Source organism: Rhamphochromis longiceps, linkage group LG3, assembly GCF_057381845.1.
Source record: "Rhamphochromis longiceps isolate RC_006_pf linkage group LG3, R_longiceps_female_GT1.1, whole genome shotgun sequence".
In the NCBI taxonomy this organism is placed as follows: Eukaryota; Metazoa; Chordata; class Actinopteri; order Cichliformes; family Cichlidae; genus Rhamphochromis; species Rhamphochromis longiceps.
The window spans coordinates 11,390,131-11,408,835 of record NC_140559.1 but is presented as its reverse complement, the minus strand read 5'-3'; the positions used below and the strand labels follow the sequence as shown (position 1 = coordinate 11,408,835).

Sequence of the window (18,705 nt, the reverse complement as noted above, 5' to 3'; positions counted from 1 at the left end):
TGTGGAATGTTGGTCCACTCCACTTCAATGGCTGTGCGAGGTTGTTGGATATTCGTGGGAACTGGTACACGCTGTCATATACGCCGGTCAAGCACATCCCGAACATGCTCAATGGGTTACATGTCCGGTGAGTATGCTGGCCATGCAAGAACTGGGACATTCTCAGCTGCCATCTGCCCTGAACAATGTGAACCATGATTCATCCGTGAAGCGCACACCTCTCCAACGTGCCAGACGCCATCGAATGTGAGCATTTGCCCACACAAGTCTGTTACGGCGACGAGCTGGAGTCAGGTCAAGACCCCGATGAGGACGACGGGCATGCAGTTGAGCGTCCCTGAGACGGTTTCTGACAGTTTGTGCAGAAATTGTTTGGTTGTGCAAACCAATTGTTCCAGCAGCTGTCTGGGTGGCTGGTCTCAGACGATCTTGGAGGTGAACCTGCTGGATGTGGAGGTCCTGGGCTGGTGTGGTTACACGAGGTCTGCGGTTGTGAGGCCGGTTGGATGTGCTGCCATATTCTCTGAAACGCCTGTGGAGACGGCTTATGGTTGAGAAATGAACATTCAATGCACGGGCGACAGATCTGGTTGACATTCCTGCTGTCAGCATGCCAATTGCACGCTCCCTCATTGCTTGTGGCATCTGTGGCATTTTGCTGTGAGACAAAACTGCACATTCCAGGGTGGCCTTTTGTTGTGGGCAGTCTGAGGTACACCTGTGCACTACTCATGATGTCAGATCAGCATCCTGATGTGGCACACCTGTGAGGTGGGATGGATTATCTCAATATGGCAGATGTGCCCACTACCACACATTTGGACTGATTTGTGACCACTGTTTGGGAGGGATGGTTATATTGTGTATCTGGAATGAATTTTAGGTCTCTACGTCCATCCCATGGGGAATGGGAGCAGTAACAAAGGTGTTGCGCTTATATTTTTGTTGAGTGTAATTCTAGTTTTGTTTTGCGTATTTTCTTCAATGTTTCCTGGTCTTGGTGGGACTCGTAGGCTTCTTCTATGGATTTGATGTTTTTTCTAATTCCTGAGTATTTTTGTTTTCTTTTTTCTTTTTATGTGATGAGAAAGAAATTATTTTACCTCTCATCACAGCTTTCCCTGCTTCCCATAGAACAGAAGCTGATGTTTCGGGAGTGTCATTATAGTCCAAATATGAAGTCCACTCTTTTTTAAAATATTTAATAAAGTCTTCATCTTTAAGTAGTGATATATTAAATCTCCAGTTTTTTCTTGGCGTAGTATTATTCTTGTGCATTAGTGTTAAAGATACAGGACCATGATCGCTGACAGCTATAGGGTGAATCTCAGTGTCTGAAATGTCGTTCAGCAGTGAGCTGCTGACCAAAAAATAATCCAGACGAGAGTAGGAGTGATGGACATGTGAGAAAAAAGAATATGCCTTACTGGTGGGGTGAAGGGAGCGCCATGCATCGCAAAGACCAAAGTCGCTCATATACTGTTTGATTATATTTGTGGACTGCCAATTACGCTCAGTTCCCGCTGTATTGAGCCTATCCATGTCTTCATTTAGTCCAAGGTTGAGGTCGCCTCCAAGAACAAGTGTGCCATCTAAGTGTTCAGAGAGTGCACTGAAAAAACCGTGAAAGAATGAGGGATCATCAACATCTGGACCATATACACTTGCAATACATAGCTTTTTATCACGTATAGATAGTTTAATGATTAAGAATCTACCCTCTGGATCTATAACTGTATCGAGTACTGTGAAATTAATATTTTTATGTATTAAAATTGCTGCTCCCCTTTGTCTAGAATTATAACAAGCTGAGAACACATTAGGAAACTCAGGTGTTTTAAGTCCATTCGAACCTCTAAGAGGTCTGTGGGTCTCTTGTAATAGGACAACATCCGCCTGTAGTTTTTTGAGTTGGTTAAATATTTTTAATCTCTTTTCTCTGGAGCCAGCTCCATTTATATTCCATGTAATGAACCTCAGTGTACCCATAGATGTCTGTGTATAACTAGGGGTGTATGCTGTGTGCGTCGCTTAGACAGGTGGAGAGAATATGTCACTTGTTCATAAATAAAGGCAAGGCAAGGCAAGGCAAATTTATTTGTATAGCATAATTCAACAACAAGGTGATTCAAAGTGCTTTACAGAGACATTAGAAACAAAAACAAATAAAAAGCATGATTTAAAATTGATTAAAACAAGCAAACAAACAAACTAACTAAACACACACGAAGGAGAGAGAGAAAAAATGTGTGGCGAGATGCTCCCTGAGTCTGACTATGTGTTTGCATATTTACTAATATGAGTAGGCTTGGCTTAAGTGTGTGTATCCTAAACGACTGTGTGCGCTGTCTGACTGAAGTGAATGTGCTGCCGTTGAGCGCATGGTGGGTATGTGTGGAAATAAAGGATGTTGTTTGTGGATGAGTGTGGAATAGGGGTGGGTTTTTATAATCGCTTCATCGATTAAAATCGATTCTGGCTTGGATAACGTAAAATCGATTCATTAAAATCCTGAATCGATTTTTTAATATAAATTTATTTTGCCCGAAATGCCAGAATCTCTGGTGACATCTCACAAAATTTCAACAACCACCAAGCTAAGACAGTAAATGAGAGCAGGTACAGGGATTCTGCACATAGACTTAGACACACAGCGCGACCCGCGGATCAGAATCAGTGAGATGTCGCCTTTCTCACGGTCGGGGCTGAAAGCCGACAGCTCGCTGATTCTGATCTGTGGGCGGGTCGGCGCTTTGTGTTCACGCCCTTTATGCGCTGATTCTAAAGCTTTTAGTTTGATGTCTCTCCAACAATATTGACCGAACCAGCAGCAAAAGAAGATCCAAACGCTTCACATAAACATCGTCATGATTCACTCTGACTTTTACTGTTTTGCTTCGTCCAAGATGCACAGCTCTTTCTCTCTCTCTCTCTCTCCCTCCCTCTCTGTCTGTCTCTCTCTCTCGCTCTCTCTCTCTCTCTGTACTTCAAGAACAGTTTCCCATCTAAAAATCTGTTTTCTTCATTATTCGCTTACTTGTTACGCACAAGACTACCGTTGTTTACAGGCTGTCGGCCGACTTTTTTTTTTTTTTTCGTTTTATATACTTCCGAAAAGAAAACCTCATTTCTGCCGTTCAATACTGAACAAATTTAAACTTTTTAAAATTATTCAAAATGCTTAGCCGTGTCTCTAATAAAACCGCTGTAACATCAGAGGTAATGTTCATGTGTTGATTAATGGTTTTCTTTCGTTTTTGATGTACTGCAGAATATTTTTATAAAATCCCAGAACAGGAAAATCTCCTTCATGTTTTTCTATGTTTTATCCTCAGCTGCTTTGACACAAAGGCCTCTGCTGTGATGCTCACACCTGTGATAAAGTCTTGCGTGTGTCAGCTTCCTTTTTATTGATACAAAAATATGTAAATGTACTGATCTGAATTATAATATTTCTGTCAAAATTTCCCAGATTCAAATTGAATAGAATCGAATTAAATCGAATCGTGGATCGAATCGATTCGGGACCTTGTGAATCGGAATTGAATCGATTCTAGAAATCAGTGACGATACCCAGCCCTAGTGTGGAAGCAGGTAATCGAAGCAGTGAAAGAAATAAAGAAAGAAACCAAGGACAAGGGTGAGCAGCATAAAAACAAGAGGGGGGAAAAGAGAGAAGAAAAAAAAAACAAACCCCGAAAACATTCCAATCAAACCGTTGACGGAGAGTGACGGTGTTAATTCTGCTATCATATCACACTTAAGATGCAATTTGATACTGGTAAGTTAAACAGATGTTAATGTTAAGTTAATGCAAGTTAGTGTGAGTGGATAGGGAAATGGTGTAGCGGATTCTTATCTGGTGTGAGGTTAATACAGCCACGGAGTGATGTTGGGGTCGCGGTGGAGCTGTCCATCCACGTACAGCCGGTCCACAGCGATGACAGCGCGGGAGCCCTTCTGGATGAAGCCGCGTCGGATTGGGAAGAGGACCCTGCGTCGTTCCAGGATCTCTTTGGGGAACTGGTCGTTCACACTGAAGTCCGTTCCTTTTAATTCCCTGCTTTTGTTTAAAGTGGCCGAATGTGGCCACAATAGGACGTGGTCTCCCGCGTTGGTAGAATTCCAAATGTTCAATTACCAGATAGTGGTCACACCCAAGTTAGTCAAGATAATAAACAAGATTGGCATGTTCAATAAATAACCATGCAGAAAGAAGCAATGATATGTACCATTTTATAATAACATTTTTCCAGGACTCAACATAAAATTGTTCAGATTTTTAGCATATAATCACAGGAAATTAAAAATTAAAAAAGTAGAAAAAAATAATAATGTTGGTGTAAGTTGTGGGCACCCACAGGATCTTTTAAAAACATATGAGACAAACTGCATGTTAAGAAAAGACCTTTTGGGTATTTTGAATTGTAATTTAACTGTATTATTAGGAGATGGGTGGAGTAAGCTAACTTAGCATTGTAATCAGAGTAAAGACAAAATACCAAAATACAAAAATACTTTTCAAAACCCTTCGAACAGCTATAAAAATTGGGTCTGTAACTTATCTTTAAACAGTTTAATTACTAAGAGCTGTTATTTCACTCCTTTGCTTTTAAGGTGCTCCAATGCTTTTAAGGTCTGAAGACAATTTTCTACAAGCAACTTTTAAAATTCATAAGATATCAGAATTTCAGCCACAAAACTGCACCAATTTACGCTCAAAAGTTTGGACACATACTTATTTTATGGTTTTTCCATATTTTCATGACTCTAAAACATAAAACATATTTATTTTCTTTGCTTCAGTGTGCATCTACAATGTAGAAAGCATTACAATAAAAAAAAACACTGAATGAGAAGGTGTGTCAAAACCTTTCACTGGTAGTGATGTCCACAGATATCAGTGCTAGTTCATTCTTGTTTTTAAATGATTTCTGTCTTCCAGGTGTTGTCCAGAGGAGCTGTCACCATGCAAGGACAAACACGGATTCAAGTGCAAGATAGATCAGGTAAAATTCCCATATTTCCACAAATGCCACAGCCAAGCATTGACGTTGGTCTGTTTTGTTGATCTGTGGATGCATGTTTGGACCTGTGTTTCAGTGAATGAGGGCCAGGTGTCCTTTAAAGTCAGAGTGTCTCCTGAGATGGCTCCAGAGTTCCAGGTTGTGGCTTATGCCGTCCTGCCAAGTGAGGATGTAATTGCCCACAGTGCTGACTTCTCTACTGACAAATGCTTCAGCAACAAGGTGAGTGTAATTCTAGAGGTGTGCTGTGTGTTTGGTGTCTGCAGTCATGCCATGTCGTTCAAATCAAAGTCATCTCCAGGATTTCTAGCATATACTGGTTGTTGTGGACTGGTTGTTGCACAGCTGTTTCTACTCTACCTGAGGACTCAAATTGCTTCTTTATATGACCTCATGACCCGCTCACTCCCATTTATACAAGCACCGTTTTCAATGATGATGCAAGTCCTACCTATCTAACACTGACACAGTGTTCATACAGTGTCCAATGTGGGCTACAGCCATCACATGGGACTCATGATTTGTCACTCACCACAGTGAAGCAGCTCATTTAGCCAGCTGTGAGTGGGGAGTTTTCACAGTCACTAAACTTCTACAGGTGTTTTGTGTGTGTCAGGTGTCAGTGGAGTTTTCACCGTCTTCAGCCGTCCCAGGTGAAGAGACCAACATGCAGGTGACGGCCCTGCCACGTTCTCTGTGTGGTGTGAGCGCCATCGACAAGAGCGTTCTCATCAAGGAGCCTGGGAAGACTCTGGATGCAGATAAGGTAACTGCTGATATTAACACCAGTGAGGTGGACACATCCCTTATTTCCAGAGCCCGTAGTGTCGTGAGTTACCAGCAGCTCATGCCTTCGCTCCAGTACTTGTGTCCTGATAAGTATTCTTTGGGCAGTCGTACATTGAACTGTTTTAAACAGTCAAATGCTGAGTTTGTCTTAAAGCAAACTGGTATAAAAAATACAAGGTTACAAATGCATGTGTCTGTGATGACAGTCTTTCTAGCGAGTAAGTAAGTACCATGCTTGTTGCTCATGTGGTTGCAGACAGCAATATTTTAATCTTATAAAATTAATTCCTTTTGAGCAAATTAATATTTCAGCATGGAGATAAATCCAGGATCATGACTTTTTTAGCAAATAATTCAACCATGCAAACAAGTGCATCACCTGCCAATCACTGTCTGCTTTACTTGAGAAGAATTTAACTTTGCACCAAAACTGCTCAAATACACGAGTATTTGTTGATGTTAAACGTACAGCAAAACCTGGAAAAAGTGAGACTTAGTGAGTTTAAGGAGCTACAGAGACAGCTTCAAATGGAGAACACTTACTGTAGCCATATAAGTCACTAAGAACGATGTGGTGTTTATAGTAAAATTGTAGAACTTCTGTAAGATTTGGTGAACAGATACTTCAACTACAACACCTCACATCTGCGAACACTTACTGCTGACTTGATCATTTTTATTTATTTATTTTTTTCAGAATTCTTCTTAGATAATGTAGCAATTGATTTGAGCCTAATCTGTACTTGTATTTGCACCAGTACTACAGGTAAGAGTTAAAAAACACATGTGGATCAAATGTGACCAGGCAGGCAATAAATGTTTGGAGGTTTTGCTGATCTGCACTTTTCTTTTCAGATATTTGACTTGCTCCCACTCAAGAAATCCTCAGGTATCCCGTATGAGGTTGATGATGCTACAGACTGCCTTAATGTGAGACCAAAAAGATATGTTTTGCCGCACCCCAGTCAAGAGCAAAATGACGCCTATGCAGTTTTCCAGGTAAAATACAAGTATACCTGTGAGTCCGTCAAACATAACGTAAATACAATAGTTTTTGTTGTTGCACCAGTTTTTGCTGATCTTTGTGTGCTGCTGAAATATCTAGAAAGTCGGACTGAAGATGGCGACAAACTTGGTTTTTCGATTGCCTTCATGCCTCAAGTTCAAAGGAAAAGTCTACCGTGATAGCTATCTTGTCTCCTCCGGTGAATCATTCACTTGTTTGTGTTGTGTCTGGCTATAAATTTTCTTTGTATTTACCAAAAAGAAAACACGTAATTATTTTTTCTCTTTTTATTTAGTTATACTTCCCCTGTCTAGACAATATTCTATTCAACTAAGTAGTCCTGGTCTGGGATCTGCTGGGCAGCTTCCTCCTGAAGCTGCACCAATAGAGACAGCTCGCTCTTTCTTCCCTGAGACGTGGATCTGGGATCTGGTGGAAGTTGGGTAAGTATCTGTTGTGAAGAGATCTGGTGCATATTCCATTTTAAAAAGTTTATACGATCACATTTAGAAACCCATGTGACCTTTCTGCTGTGTCTTTGCACACATGAAAAAGATGAAAATAGAATAATTGTGAGTTTTTTCTTGAGCATGTTTTGATGCTTCAGGCTGATGTTTTGTCATATTTAAAGTTTGGTGGGATATATTATTTCACTGTCATCAGCACCGTGGAGCTCTTTTACTTTGTCAATGCAACATATACAAGTCATTCACACTGCAGGATGTAACTACACTGTTATACAAGTAATTTACAGACATAAAAACATGTTTGATTATGTTACAGAATATGTTTGTGTGTATCTGCTGCTTCAGAGACGATGGAAAAAGGGGCGTGTCCCTGACTGTCCCAGACACCATCACCACCTGGGAGACGGAGGCTTTCTGTTTGTCCTCTCAGGGTTTTGGTTTGGCTCCTCGTAAAGAAATGAAAGTCTTCCAACCTTTCTTCCTTGAACTCACCATGCCCTACTCCATCATCCGGGGGGAGCACTTTGAACTGAGGGCGACTGTCTTTAACTACCTGACCAGCTGCATCATGGTAATGAATGATTAAAGTGTTTAGATACATGTCTGTTCATAGCCAAGGAAAGCCATACTGAAAACATGACTTTCTAAGCAAAATTTATATCATAGTTATTAAAATACAATAGAAAATATCTTTTCTTTGGCAATATAACCATGCAGGATGCAGGCCGTTCTTGAAGGGCCCCTGCTCACCAACACCTGCAAGCTCACCTGCAAGCACTGACACCAGGATTGCCCAATCACATGTCTTTACACTACCAGCCCTCCTCTAGCTTTCTTTGTGCGCTCATGCACCTTGTAGAACAGAGTTTAGTGTGGAGGCTGTAAGAAAACAGATGGAGGGAAACGATTAGGAAGGGAGTGATTAAAGTATCCAAGTAAAATGAAGGTCTACTTTGATCATGAGTTCATAACATCAAACTTGTGCATCTGTTTAGATGCTTAGAAATGTGTTCACATTTGAACTCAGCTTTAAACGTAGCCATGTCTGTGTTCCTCGTACAGGTTACTGTCACTCCTGGGCCGTCCTCAGATTACACCCTCACGCCTCTCTCTGGTGATCTGTACACATCCTGTTTGTGTGCCAACGAGCGCAAGACCCTCAGGTGGACCATGATCCCAACAGCCTTAGGTGAGAATCAGGCTTTGGTCCTCCACACTGCCAGGAAACCGCTGTGTGGCAGGCTGAGTACACATCCTGTTTGTGTGCCAGCGAGCACAGTTGAAAATCGAGGTAAAGCAAGACTATAAACCCCTGTGTTGGGAGTGGGGCAGAAAGAATTATTAGTTGTGTCTCAATTCCTAGGCTGCATCCTTCAGAGGACCCGGCCTTCGCGGTCTATGTGGGTCGGGTCTTTAGAAGGTCGGGTAGACCGGAAGTGCCAGGTTGTGAAATTGGACGGTCTAGCCTTCAGATTCGCATCACTGCCGTCTCGGTGGAGTTTAATAAACTCACCTGTCTTCTCCTTGCTATCTAAAATATAACAGGACACTGGAGTAAATTCTCGACCATCTCACGTTTCTGATTAATCAGTTTTCTGTCTGACGCTTATTCAGCTGTGTGAAAACTGTAACTTTAATCTCAGCCAAACCGATTTACTCGGGAACAAATAAAACACTGAAAAAAGCCAAACAATAACAGTTTTAAGTTATCTAAATGACTTATAGCCAAAGACAGCGGTGATCTCTTACCAGGCTCTAGTGAGGCTTGACCTCCCGGTCAGCTATCGAGCAGGTGGGTCCGAAAACGTCGAAGCACTTTTGCAAATATGTGATATCTTGATAAACCGAGCAGATATTTTAAGTTTACATAGCTACATTCTCTCCTGAAAATATGTTAAAAGTTTATTTTGTGACCCAAAAAGAGTAATAAGAATAATATTAAAAAAACGTAGTAGCGGCCGCCATTGTTGGAAACTGGAATGCGCTATGAATTCTGGGATAGTTTGGGCCACCCATCCTTCAAATCTTGGGAAATGAAGGATACATTTTTCGCCGCATTTGGAGCAGCCTTTGAATTTGGACAGCCTTCAGCGTGTAGCTGTGACGTAATCGGCCTTCAAATGTGGCCTCAGGAGGATGTGGCCCCTGAATTGGGACACAGCTATTGGGTCTACAAGGCCTAGATTTCCCACTTCTATCCTTCCACTCTGAGAGTAGAAGCTGCCTCCATCCTCATGGTTTACTCAATGCAGCTGTCTTAACTAATTATAAATCATTCTGTAACCTGCCTTTCAATTCTCATCAATTATTTCCATTATGTATGCTTCCCTTGGACAGTATATATAATGATATATAATACAAAAGACTGCTTGCAGTTTCATTGCCATCCAAATGATTTATATCTTAATCAGTTAGTGAAGTCAGACGCAACAAATTATGTATTATTGTAGGGTCTACCTTACAATTCAATTCAATTCAATTCAATTTTATTTCTATAGCGCCAAATCACAACAAAAGTCGCCTCAAGGCGCTTCATAGATACAGAGAAAAACCCAACAATCATATGACCCCCTATGAGCAGCACTTTGGCGACAGTGGGAAGGAAAAACTCCCTTTTAACAGGAAGAAACCTCCGGCAGAACCAGGCTCAGGGAGGGGCGGGGCCATCTGCTGTGATTGGTTGGGGTGAGAGATGGAAGACAGGATAAAGACATGCTGTGGAAGAGAGACAGAGGTTAATAACAGATATGATTCAAAGCAGAGAGGTCTGTTAATACATAGTGAGTGAGAAAGGTGACTGGAAAGGAAAAACTCAATGCATCATGGGAATCCCCGGCAGCCTACAATACAATATAAAGCACCTCGAGAAGAATGTTGTTGTGATTTAGCGCTGTATAAATAAAATTGAATTTAGCTACAGGCATGTGTTAAGGATGACCTGCAGTTTTCTAAATTCAGCCAAATTGACATTATTGTATGTGGCCCTAAAAGTGTCAGAAGCATCGTCTCTTACTAGATACTTTTTATGATTTACATTACTGCCTCCAGCAGGACCCTGAAATTATTTTGGACTATTTATTTTCTAGCTCATGTTTCTCACACCTGATGCAGTAAAATTTTCAGTTAGATGTTATCTTTGATTTAGAACCAACATTAAATCTAGAGATCTAGATTTAGATCTAGTGTGATCACAGTTAACCGCCTCCTTTTGTCCCAACACATTTCCTTCTAGTTTCTACAAAATCTGTAAAATAACCTCGGTAACCTTTATTTTAATGGAGAGATAAAGAAGGTGACCTGTGCTGCTGCTTTTAGGGGCTGTGAATGTGACTGTGTCTGCTGAGGCCGTAGCGTCCCATGTGTCATGTGATAATGAGGTTGTGAGCGTACCAGACAGAGGTCGCATCGACGTGGTCACCAAATCTCTCATAGTGAAGGTCAGTGTCATAAATACGAGACGAGAAAAACATTTTTACTCATAAAATTTAAATTGTTACTCATTTTAAAGATACTTTTCCTCAGGCTGAGGGAAGTGAGACGACAAAGACGTACAACTGGCTTCTTTGTCCAAAAGGTCAGTGTGATGTCCATCAGTTACAAAGTTTAAATAAAGAAATGACCTAAATGCTCAAAGTTAGCAGTGGAGTGCACTGTGTACATAAAATGTGCCAAATTTTCATCTTTTACTTTCACAAAATGTAACGATATGTGCTGAAGATCAGGCCACCTGGTGACTTTGGACAGTAACTCTGTTGTAGTCGTGACTTCCTGATTGGACGTTTGTTGTGTCTGTACACAGGAAGCCCGCTGACGGAGGAAGCAGAGATACATCTGCCTGAGAATGTGATAGAAGGATCTGCCCGCACTTCTGTATCAGTCCTGGGTAAACCTCATGATTTCATCTCAATTTTGATTCAGCCAAATAAAAATATGGCAGGTTAAAGCTTTGTTAAAAAGGCAAATTACTAAAACAACAGAAAATAAAAGAGACGTCATGTTCAAGTAAAAGTAAAAACCGTATTCAGCTTTTAAAAGATGATTTCATTTATAGATAGACCCACGTCTTCCTGGCCTTGTGTGAAAAAGAAATGGACCCCAAAAAGGCTGTTTGTGCCATTCTGTGCAGGAAGAACTGCAGTCTAGCTTTAGTCATAAGTGTGTTTGAAACGCTGAGTTTTGGCCCAGTCACACCAGAGGGTTTTCCAGCGCAATCGTTCTGGTCATGCAGAATCATGTCAGTAGGATTTAAGTCCAGATTTTGACTCGACCACTTTCTGGTGTCCTGGATCATTTTCCATCTTAACCGTCTGGGGTCGACGTATGCGCCGACACGTCAAAATCACATGACCAATTTAAGACGACACAGCTACAAGATAGTGATGGGATTTCTTTCTCTTGTTGGAGAAACGGCTCTTTCGGCTCGGCGCATTAAAAAGAGCCGGGACTTTCAGCTCCCAACCGGCTCTTCAGGTTGTTTTGTTGCTTTAATTAATTTATTATCAACAGCAAAATAAAATCATGCACAAAAGAAATTACTAATGTGAAAAAAAAAAACATGGATTTATTTATATGTTTATATATTGCGTGCTTTGTGGCCCCTAGAGACAATGAACAAAGTCCAAAACACATTTCTAGCGTTAACTGACCTTCAAAACAGAGCTACCTAGATCACTTAAATTACACAATTGAAATCATATATGTATTGTTCGTGTATTTATACACAAGCACTCATATATATTCAAATAATTTAAAAAAAAATGTTCTTTTACCTGTTACTACCACACACCAAATCCGGTTGTTGGTACTTGCTGGCTTGTGTAGGTAACAAAAGCTCAACACTGCGCCTAGCATCCTGGAGCCCTTCTGTTGTGTTTTTACGTGTTTCTGAGTTTTTAAGTGTTTTGGACTTTGTACTCTTTTTTGTCTCTAGGGGCTACAATAAATATACTTTTATTTATTCACTCCACATAAAATGTAATAAATAAATAAATACAGAATCACATTTCAACTTTTAACTATTTACATTTTCAGCTTTTTCCTTTTAAACAAATTTAAAGTGAAACAACACAAAACACTGCAAACCTACGCCACACAGCCCCAGAGCATCACACTGCTACCACCGCTGTTGGTATGATGTTCTTTCTATGAAATGATGCGTCACTTTTAAGCCAAATGCAACAAAACTCAAAACTTTTTCTCTTCAGTCCATATAATATTCTCCCAAATATCTTGTGGCGCATGGAGATGTTTTTTGGCAAATGTGAGATAAGCTTTTGTGTTCTTCTTGGTCAGCAGTGGTTTTGTCCATGAATGCTGTTTTTGCCCCGTCTCCTTTGTATTGTTGAATCGTAAACTCTGACCTTTACAGAGGAAGGCAAGGCCTTCAGTTCTGGGTGTTGTTGGGATTCGCTTGACTTTTTCGGTGAGTCGTCGATGTGCTTATGGAGTAATTTCTGCCACATCTTTTCTAGTTTTCTCAGTTTGTGGATAATGGGTTCCAACATGGTGCACTGGCGCTCCAAAGCTGTAGAAATTGTTTTTTAATCCTGTCCAAACTGATAGATCTCAAGACTTCTCGCCTATTTTTGAATTTCTTTTGGTCATGGCAACGACGTGTTTCTTCTGGACGTCTTTTAGCCTGCTTCCCTTTGTCAAACAGATTGTACTTGAGTGATTTCTTGGTCCAGCAGCTCTGGCCTTAATCAGGCCTGGGTCTGGTTGGTGAAATGAAACTCAGTCTTCCCAGAAATATTTGGTTAATCACAGTCAATCTACGATTTTCAGTTTGGATGTTTTTTCGCTCAGCAAATGAAATCATCATTTAAAATTGCATATTGAAGTATTCAGGTTATCTCTGCCCAATAATACAAAGTTGTTTTACACTAGTTTTGTTAGTTTTAGTGAATCAGTGTTTTTGATCAGGTGACATCCTCGGCCGGGCTCTGAAGAACCTGGATGGATTGCTGCAGATGCCGTATGGATGTGGGGAGCAGAACATGGCTCTCCTGGCCCCCAACATCTACATCCTCCACTACCTGAAAGGCACACAGCAGCTCACCGCAGCCATCATGGAAAAAACTACTAACTTCCTCACCAGTGGCAAGTTTTTATTGTTTCCTCTAAGAAGGAAATCATTTGAATCACTTCAACACACACGGTTCAAGAAACAAGCCGACAGGAGGCAGAACATTAGCCACAGCTTTTGGTCAAATGTGTCATTTTCCTCATCTGTCAGCAAGAGTCATTGAATTTCCCAAATCTCGATGTACACATGCAGATCCATAAACAAATGGAGTCCAATCATCACCATAGCAACAATGTCTCGATCATGGTGTCCCTGTTGTTACAGGATACCAAAGACAGCTCAACTACAAAAGTGCTGACGGTGCTTACACCACATTTGGAACAGGACCAGGAAACACTTGGTGAGAACATCACTGATCAAACATGTCACAAACCAGAGAGGTTACACTGGTTTTTAAATATCCCACCAAACAGAAGACGTTTCTTGAAGTTTGACTACCCATTAATAACATAAACATGTCTACCTCTAATACTTAAAATAATTCTCCATTTAATCCTTTGACTAAGCCAACATTAACAATACCTTTTGGTTAATACTGTGTAATTTAGTAGGTAGGAAGGAGTATTAGAGCCACATAAAAATGTTATTGATCATTATTAGAATAAAGTCAAATTTTAAAGCTTAAAGTTATTTTACTTTAAGAAAAAGTCTAAATACTATTTCAATAATAAAGTCTTAATCGTGTTTTGTGAAAAAAGTCAAATTCAAATCTAAGAAAACAGTTGAAATGATTACAGTTGTTGCTTCAAACGATTGCTATACCCTGTATAAAATGCCTTGAGTAGATGTAGTGAAATAAATCAGTGGTCTTGTGATACAGCATAGATCCTCTTTATTCCACGAGCGTGGAACCATCGGTATCCTTGCATCTGTACATTAGCAGCCATTTCCTTTTATACAAATCTAACCACATGCAGCTTTCTGCACCACTTTCTGCTTTTCAGTGTACTTATACTTACTGCCATGCTGTTTTTATTGCTACAAGTGACATCAGTTCCTTCCTTGTTACTAAAACTGAGTCTGAAGTACGATTTCACTAATTCAGAGGGTAAAGCAACCGTGGCAGTTTGTCCTGAAATAACTGTGATATCCACATTTCTGCTTTTGTCTCAAAATACATTTTCAAATTTAACCTTGAAATTTCAAGTTTATTTTCAAAATGATCAGTATTTCTTTCTCTTAATGTGACCTCACAGCCAAACATTTCCATCATTGTAAGACGTGTAAGTGTTGTTTTCTTTCTGTCAGGCTGACTGCATTTGTGGTAAGAAGTTTTGCCAAAGCTCAGTCTTTCGTCTTTATTGATCCCAGAAAGATCGAAGAGTCTAAGACCTGGCTGCAACATAAACAACAAGAAAATGGCTGTTTTGAAAAGTCTGGGAAACTCTTCCACAACGGAATGAAGGTAACCTGCAGTTCTTCGCTGTTAGACTGTGGAAACAGCCTCCAGTCTGGATTTAACAAATTTTATTAATAATGTCATGCATACATGCAAAACACTGTACTACATACTGTAATAGCTCACATCAGTATATTCTATTATTTTATTCAAGAAATAATTTCCATACATCTTGTTCCATTCACAGCAGCACTGCTTTCTATGTAGCATTCACACACATTTATAGAAAATACAAAGTATGCACTAGAGACCAACTTGGGATTAGTATATTGCCCACAAATATTTGGCATGCAGGCTGGAGCAGCGGGGAATCAAACCACCAACCTTCTGATTACTAGATGACTACACAAACTGTTTATAAGGTTGGAAACCCGAGGTGAAGAAACATCCATCTCACTGGAAATACAATGTCCAGATGAACAAAATCAACTTCCTGTTCATCTCTTTAGCTGGATGTTTGAACATGCATGAAGACATTGATGATACTAAAACCACATGCAGCTGAAAATCATTTTCATGACTTCATATCCCTGAATGTTGGTGCACTGATGATAAAGTGTCTATGATGTCTTCTGTTGACAGGGTGGTGTATCTGATGAAGTGACTCTCAGTGCCTACGTTACTGCTGCCTTCTTGGAAATGAATACATCCCAACATGTGAGTAGACTCAAAGAATATCAAGGTATTCAACAAAAAAAGGAGTAGAGTTTGAGCTGCTGAGCCATGGAGTTAGGTTTAACCAGCAGTCTAGCACCCTGCTGTTATGTGCTGGATTGTCTCTGGGGCATCTTTACACAGCCTGCACCTGGGGTCTTGCCTGGTGTGATAGACCCCAGCCTCTATGGATCTTGTACTCAGAGCTTGTTCCTGTGCTGCCATGATTAGTGCCTCTGTGCTGTCTTTCAGTCCAGCGTTGTCCAGCCACTGGTAGGATTTCTGGGTATCATCTACTTCCTCTATCTGCCGGTGGTAACATACTGTGCAGGGGCCTGTCCTTCCATGATGGTTCCTCGTCTCCCTCCTCTTTCTTGAGTTTCTGCTGCCTGAGGTATTCACTGAGCACGCTGTCAGTTGGAGCCATCTTCCTCGTACTCGTGAATATTCGTTGTTTCATCTTGGAATGTGGTGCTGACACTCACCAGTCCCTGGCCTCCTTCCTTCCATTTAGCATGCTGGACTTGGGGTGAAACCCTCCATGCATGGTTAGGAACTTTCTTGTCTTGATGTCAGTGGCTTCTATCTCCTCCTTTTGCCAGCTTATTACCCCAGCAGGGTACCTGATGACGGGCAGGGCGTAGGTTTTGATAGGCCGGATCCTGTTCTAACATTCAGCTGACTCCTCAGGATTTGCCTGACCCTCTGCAGGTACTTGGTGGTTGCAGCTTTCCCAGCAGCCTCTTTGGGGTTCCTATTTGCTTGTTGGAGTACTTGTAGCTGTCCTCTATGTCTGCAATGTTGCCTTCTAGTAGTTCGATTCCCTCAGTTCTGACTCTTTGTTACCATCCGACTACACTTCTCCAGTCCGAACGATATTCCAATGCCGTTGCTGTATATCCTGGTGGTGTGGATCAGTGAATCGATGTCTCGTTCACTCTTGACATACAGCTTGATGTCATCCACGTACAGGAGATGGCTGACAACTGCTCTATTCCGTAGTCAGTATCCGTAGGGACAGAGCATCTCTTTGGAAAATGGTGATTCTGCTATGGGCTTGAAGTTGGCCTCTAGTGTTGTATGCCACATCCCCATTGAGTTCTTGATGAAGGCTCTTAAAGTCCTGTTGATCTTGTACAGGTCTAGGCATTCCAGGATCCAGCTGTGGGGCATTAAGTCATAGACCCTCTTGTAATCAATCCAGGCAGTCTCGGCTGATTGTTACAAGTAGCTGGTGTTTTGCACCTCTGGTATTCTTGCCAACGAGTGGGGCACAGGAACATGTGTCTGTTCATCTTAGCCACTATGATGCCTGACAGGAGCTTCCATGTGGTACTGAGGCAGGTTATTGGTCAGTAGTTGGATGGGACCGATGGGACCGATCCCTTCAAGACTGTCTGGCCTAGTTGGATGGGACCGTTCCCTTCAGGATTGTCCGCCCTACAGTTAGCCATTCTATGTGTCTCTCGTCAACTAACAGCTGGTTAATTTATGCTGCCAGATGCTCATGGAGTGCAGTCAGGAAGGAACAGTGGGCTGGGGGGTCAGTTCCTTAATCGTAATTATGTAAATTCTCATGACCATTGATCAACAACCACTGACCAAAACCCACTGATCAAAGACCACTGATCAATGGCCATGAGTACCATTCACAGAGAGTTGGGGAATAGCTGCAATCACAGCATTGTAAGATAGCAAAAGATGTACCCTTAGGCCCCCTCCTCGATTCAGATATGGTCTTTCCTTTTTCACGTAAATGGCCTCCTTGACCCTACACTCAAACCAGCGTTCCTCCCTGTCCAGGATGTTACATCCTCATCATTGAAAGAGTGTCCACTGGTCTGTAGGTGTGAATAGACTGCAGAGTCCTGGCCTGACGAGGTGGCTCTTCTGTGTTGTGCTATCCTCTTAGCAAGAGGTTGTTCGATTTCCCCGATGTATAGATCCTGGCAATCCTCCTGGAACTTAACACCGTACACTATGTTACTCTGTTTGTGTTGGGGTGGAGCAGTTTTTGGCGCAGCGTGTTTTGGGGTTTAAAAGCCACAGAGACACAGTGTTTAGAAAAAAATGTGCCTCAGCTGCTCCGATACTCCTGACACATACGGGATCACTACAGGTTTTCACTTAGGCAGCAGTTGTCCTTCTCTCCTGGATCGGCTGGAGCTTAGGTTTACGGTACACATCAGCTTTTAAATGTCCTCCATCCCTGATGGAAATCTCACAGTCTAAGAAGACTAACCTGACACTTTTCATATCCTTCCTGGTGAATTTGATGTGTCGTTCCACCGAGTTAATGTGATCTGTGAATTGTGGAACGTCCTGAGAATTGATTTTCACCCAGGTCATCCACATACCTGAACTCTCACCAGCAAGGACTGGTATCACCACCCAACCTGTACAGTGTTTTTTCAATATGTTCTTTATATTGTAAATACTACTAGAAGATTGCTCCAGTCTTTGCTTGATCTGTACTTTCCTCTAATTGCTGTGTTTTCTATTATCACGCTGATGTTTTGAGTGACTGAATCAGGAACTCTGCCTCCTATTCTTCTCACACTGGGTTTAATGAAAGAAGGTTTCTGTTTGTCCATTAAAGTTCTTTGTTGTGATCTTTTAAAGGATCCTGTGATGATCCAGAGCCTGGCTTGTCTCAAGGAGTCTCTCAGTGACCTGAGCAACACCTACACTACAGCTCTGCTGGCCTATGTGTTCACTCTGGCAGGAGACGTGGAGACCCGAGCTCACCTTCTGCAGCACTTAGACACAGTTGCAGTGAGGGAAGGTGAGCCATCCTTTAGCAGGACATCATTCAGGCTTCATTAGCATCACTGTGACTGTTATTGTGTTTGTAGGAGGTTTCCTCTACTGGTCTCAGACAGCAGCAGAAACATCAGCCTCCCTGTCAGTGGAGATCAGTTCTTATGTGCTGTTGGCCAAACTCAGCGCCTCCCCGACTGCTGAGGATCTGGGATATGCCTCTGGTATTATCAGGTGGCTGACTGGGCAGCAGAACTATTACGGAGGCTTCTCCTCCACTCAGGTACGACACCACCCGAACAGTATAAAGCTCATCTTTGAGTACAGTCTTAGACAAAACCAGGGACAAAAGAAATAATACTGAAGCTTTCATTTTTCTATCAGATATGTAAAACAGATTTGTTTTAGCCAGGCAGAGAAGTTTTATTCTTTAGTTAGAATATGACATTTAAGTTTTGTCTAAAAATTCATTGTTTTTACAGAATAGCAATGTTACCTCAGAGTTCTGTACACCAACT

At 41.5% G+C, this 18,705-nt stretch overlaps 1 protein-coding gene across 1 annotated transcript in view; it reads left to right on the top strand.

Moving 5' to 3' along the window:
* The window catches only part of LOC146672906 (alpha-2-macroglobulin-like), a 36,736-nt gene that overhangs the window by 16,101 nt on the left and 1,930 nt on the right, over positions 1-18,705 (top strand). Inside the window, exons 13-29 of the mRNA XM_085401647.1 lie at positions 4,946-5,009; positions 5,104-5,249; positions 5,644-5,793; positions 6,672-6,815; positions 6,922-7,021; positions 7,118-7,265; positions 7,635-7,860; positions 8,352-8,478; positions 10,605-10,726; positions 10,812-10,863; positions 11,089-11,172; positions 13,212-13,388; positions 13,639-13,714; positions 14,623-14,779; positions 15,356-15,430; positions 18,050-18,212; positions 18,283-18,470. Of these exons, the coding sequence (XP_085257773.1) occupies positions 4,946-5,009; positions 5,104-5,249; positions 5,644-5,793; positions 6,672-6,815; positions 6,922-7,021; positions 7,118-7,265; positions 7,635-7,860; positions 8,352-8,478; positions 10,605-10,726; positions 10,812-10,863; positions 11,089-11,172; positions 13,212-13,388; positions 13,639-13,714; positions 14,623-14,779; positions 15,356-15,430; positions 18,050-18,212; positions 18,283-18,470 (2,199 nt within the window). The remainder of the gene's footprint in view (positions 1-4,945; positions 5,010-5,103; positions 5,250-5,643; positions 5,794-6,671; positions 6,816-6,921; positions 7,022-7,117; positions 7,266-7,634; positions 7,861-8,351; positions 8,479-10,604; positions 10,727-10,811; positions 10,864-11,088; positions 11,173-13,211; positions 13,389-13,638; positions 13,715-14,622; positions 14,780-15,355; positions 15,431-18,049; positions 18,213-18,282; positions 18,471-18,705) is intronic.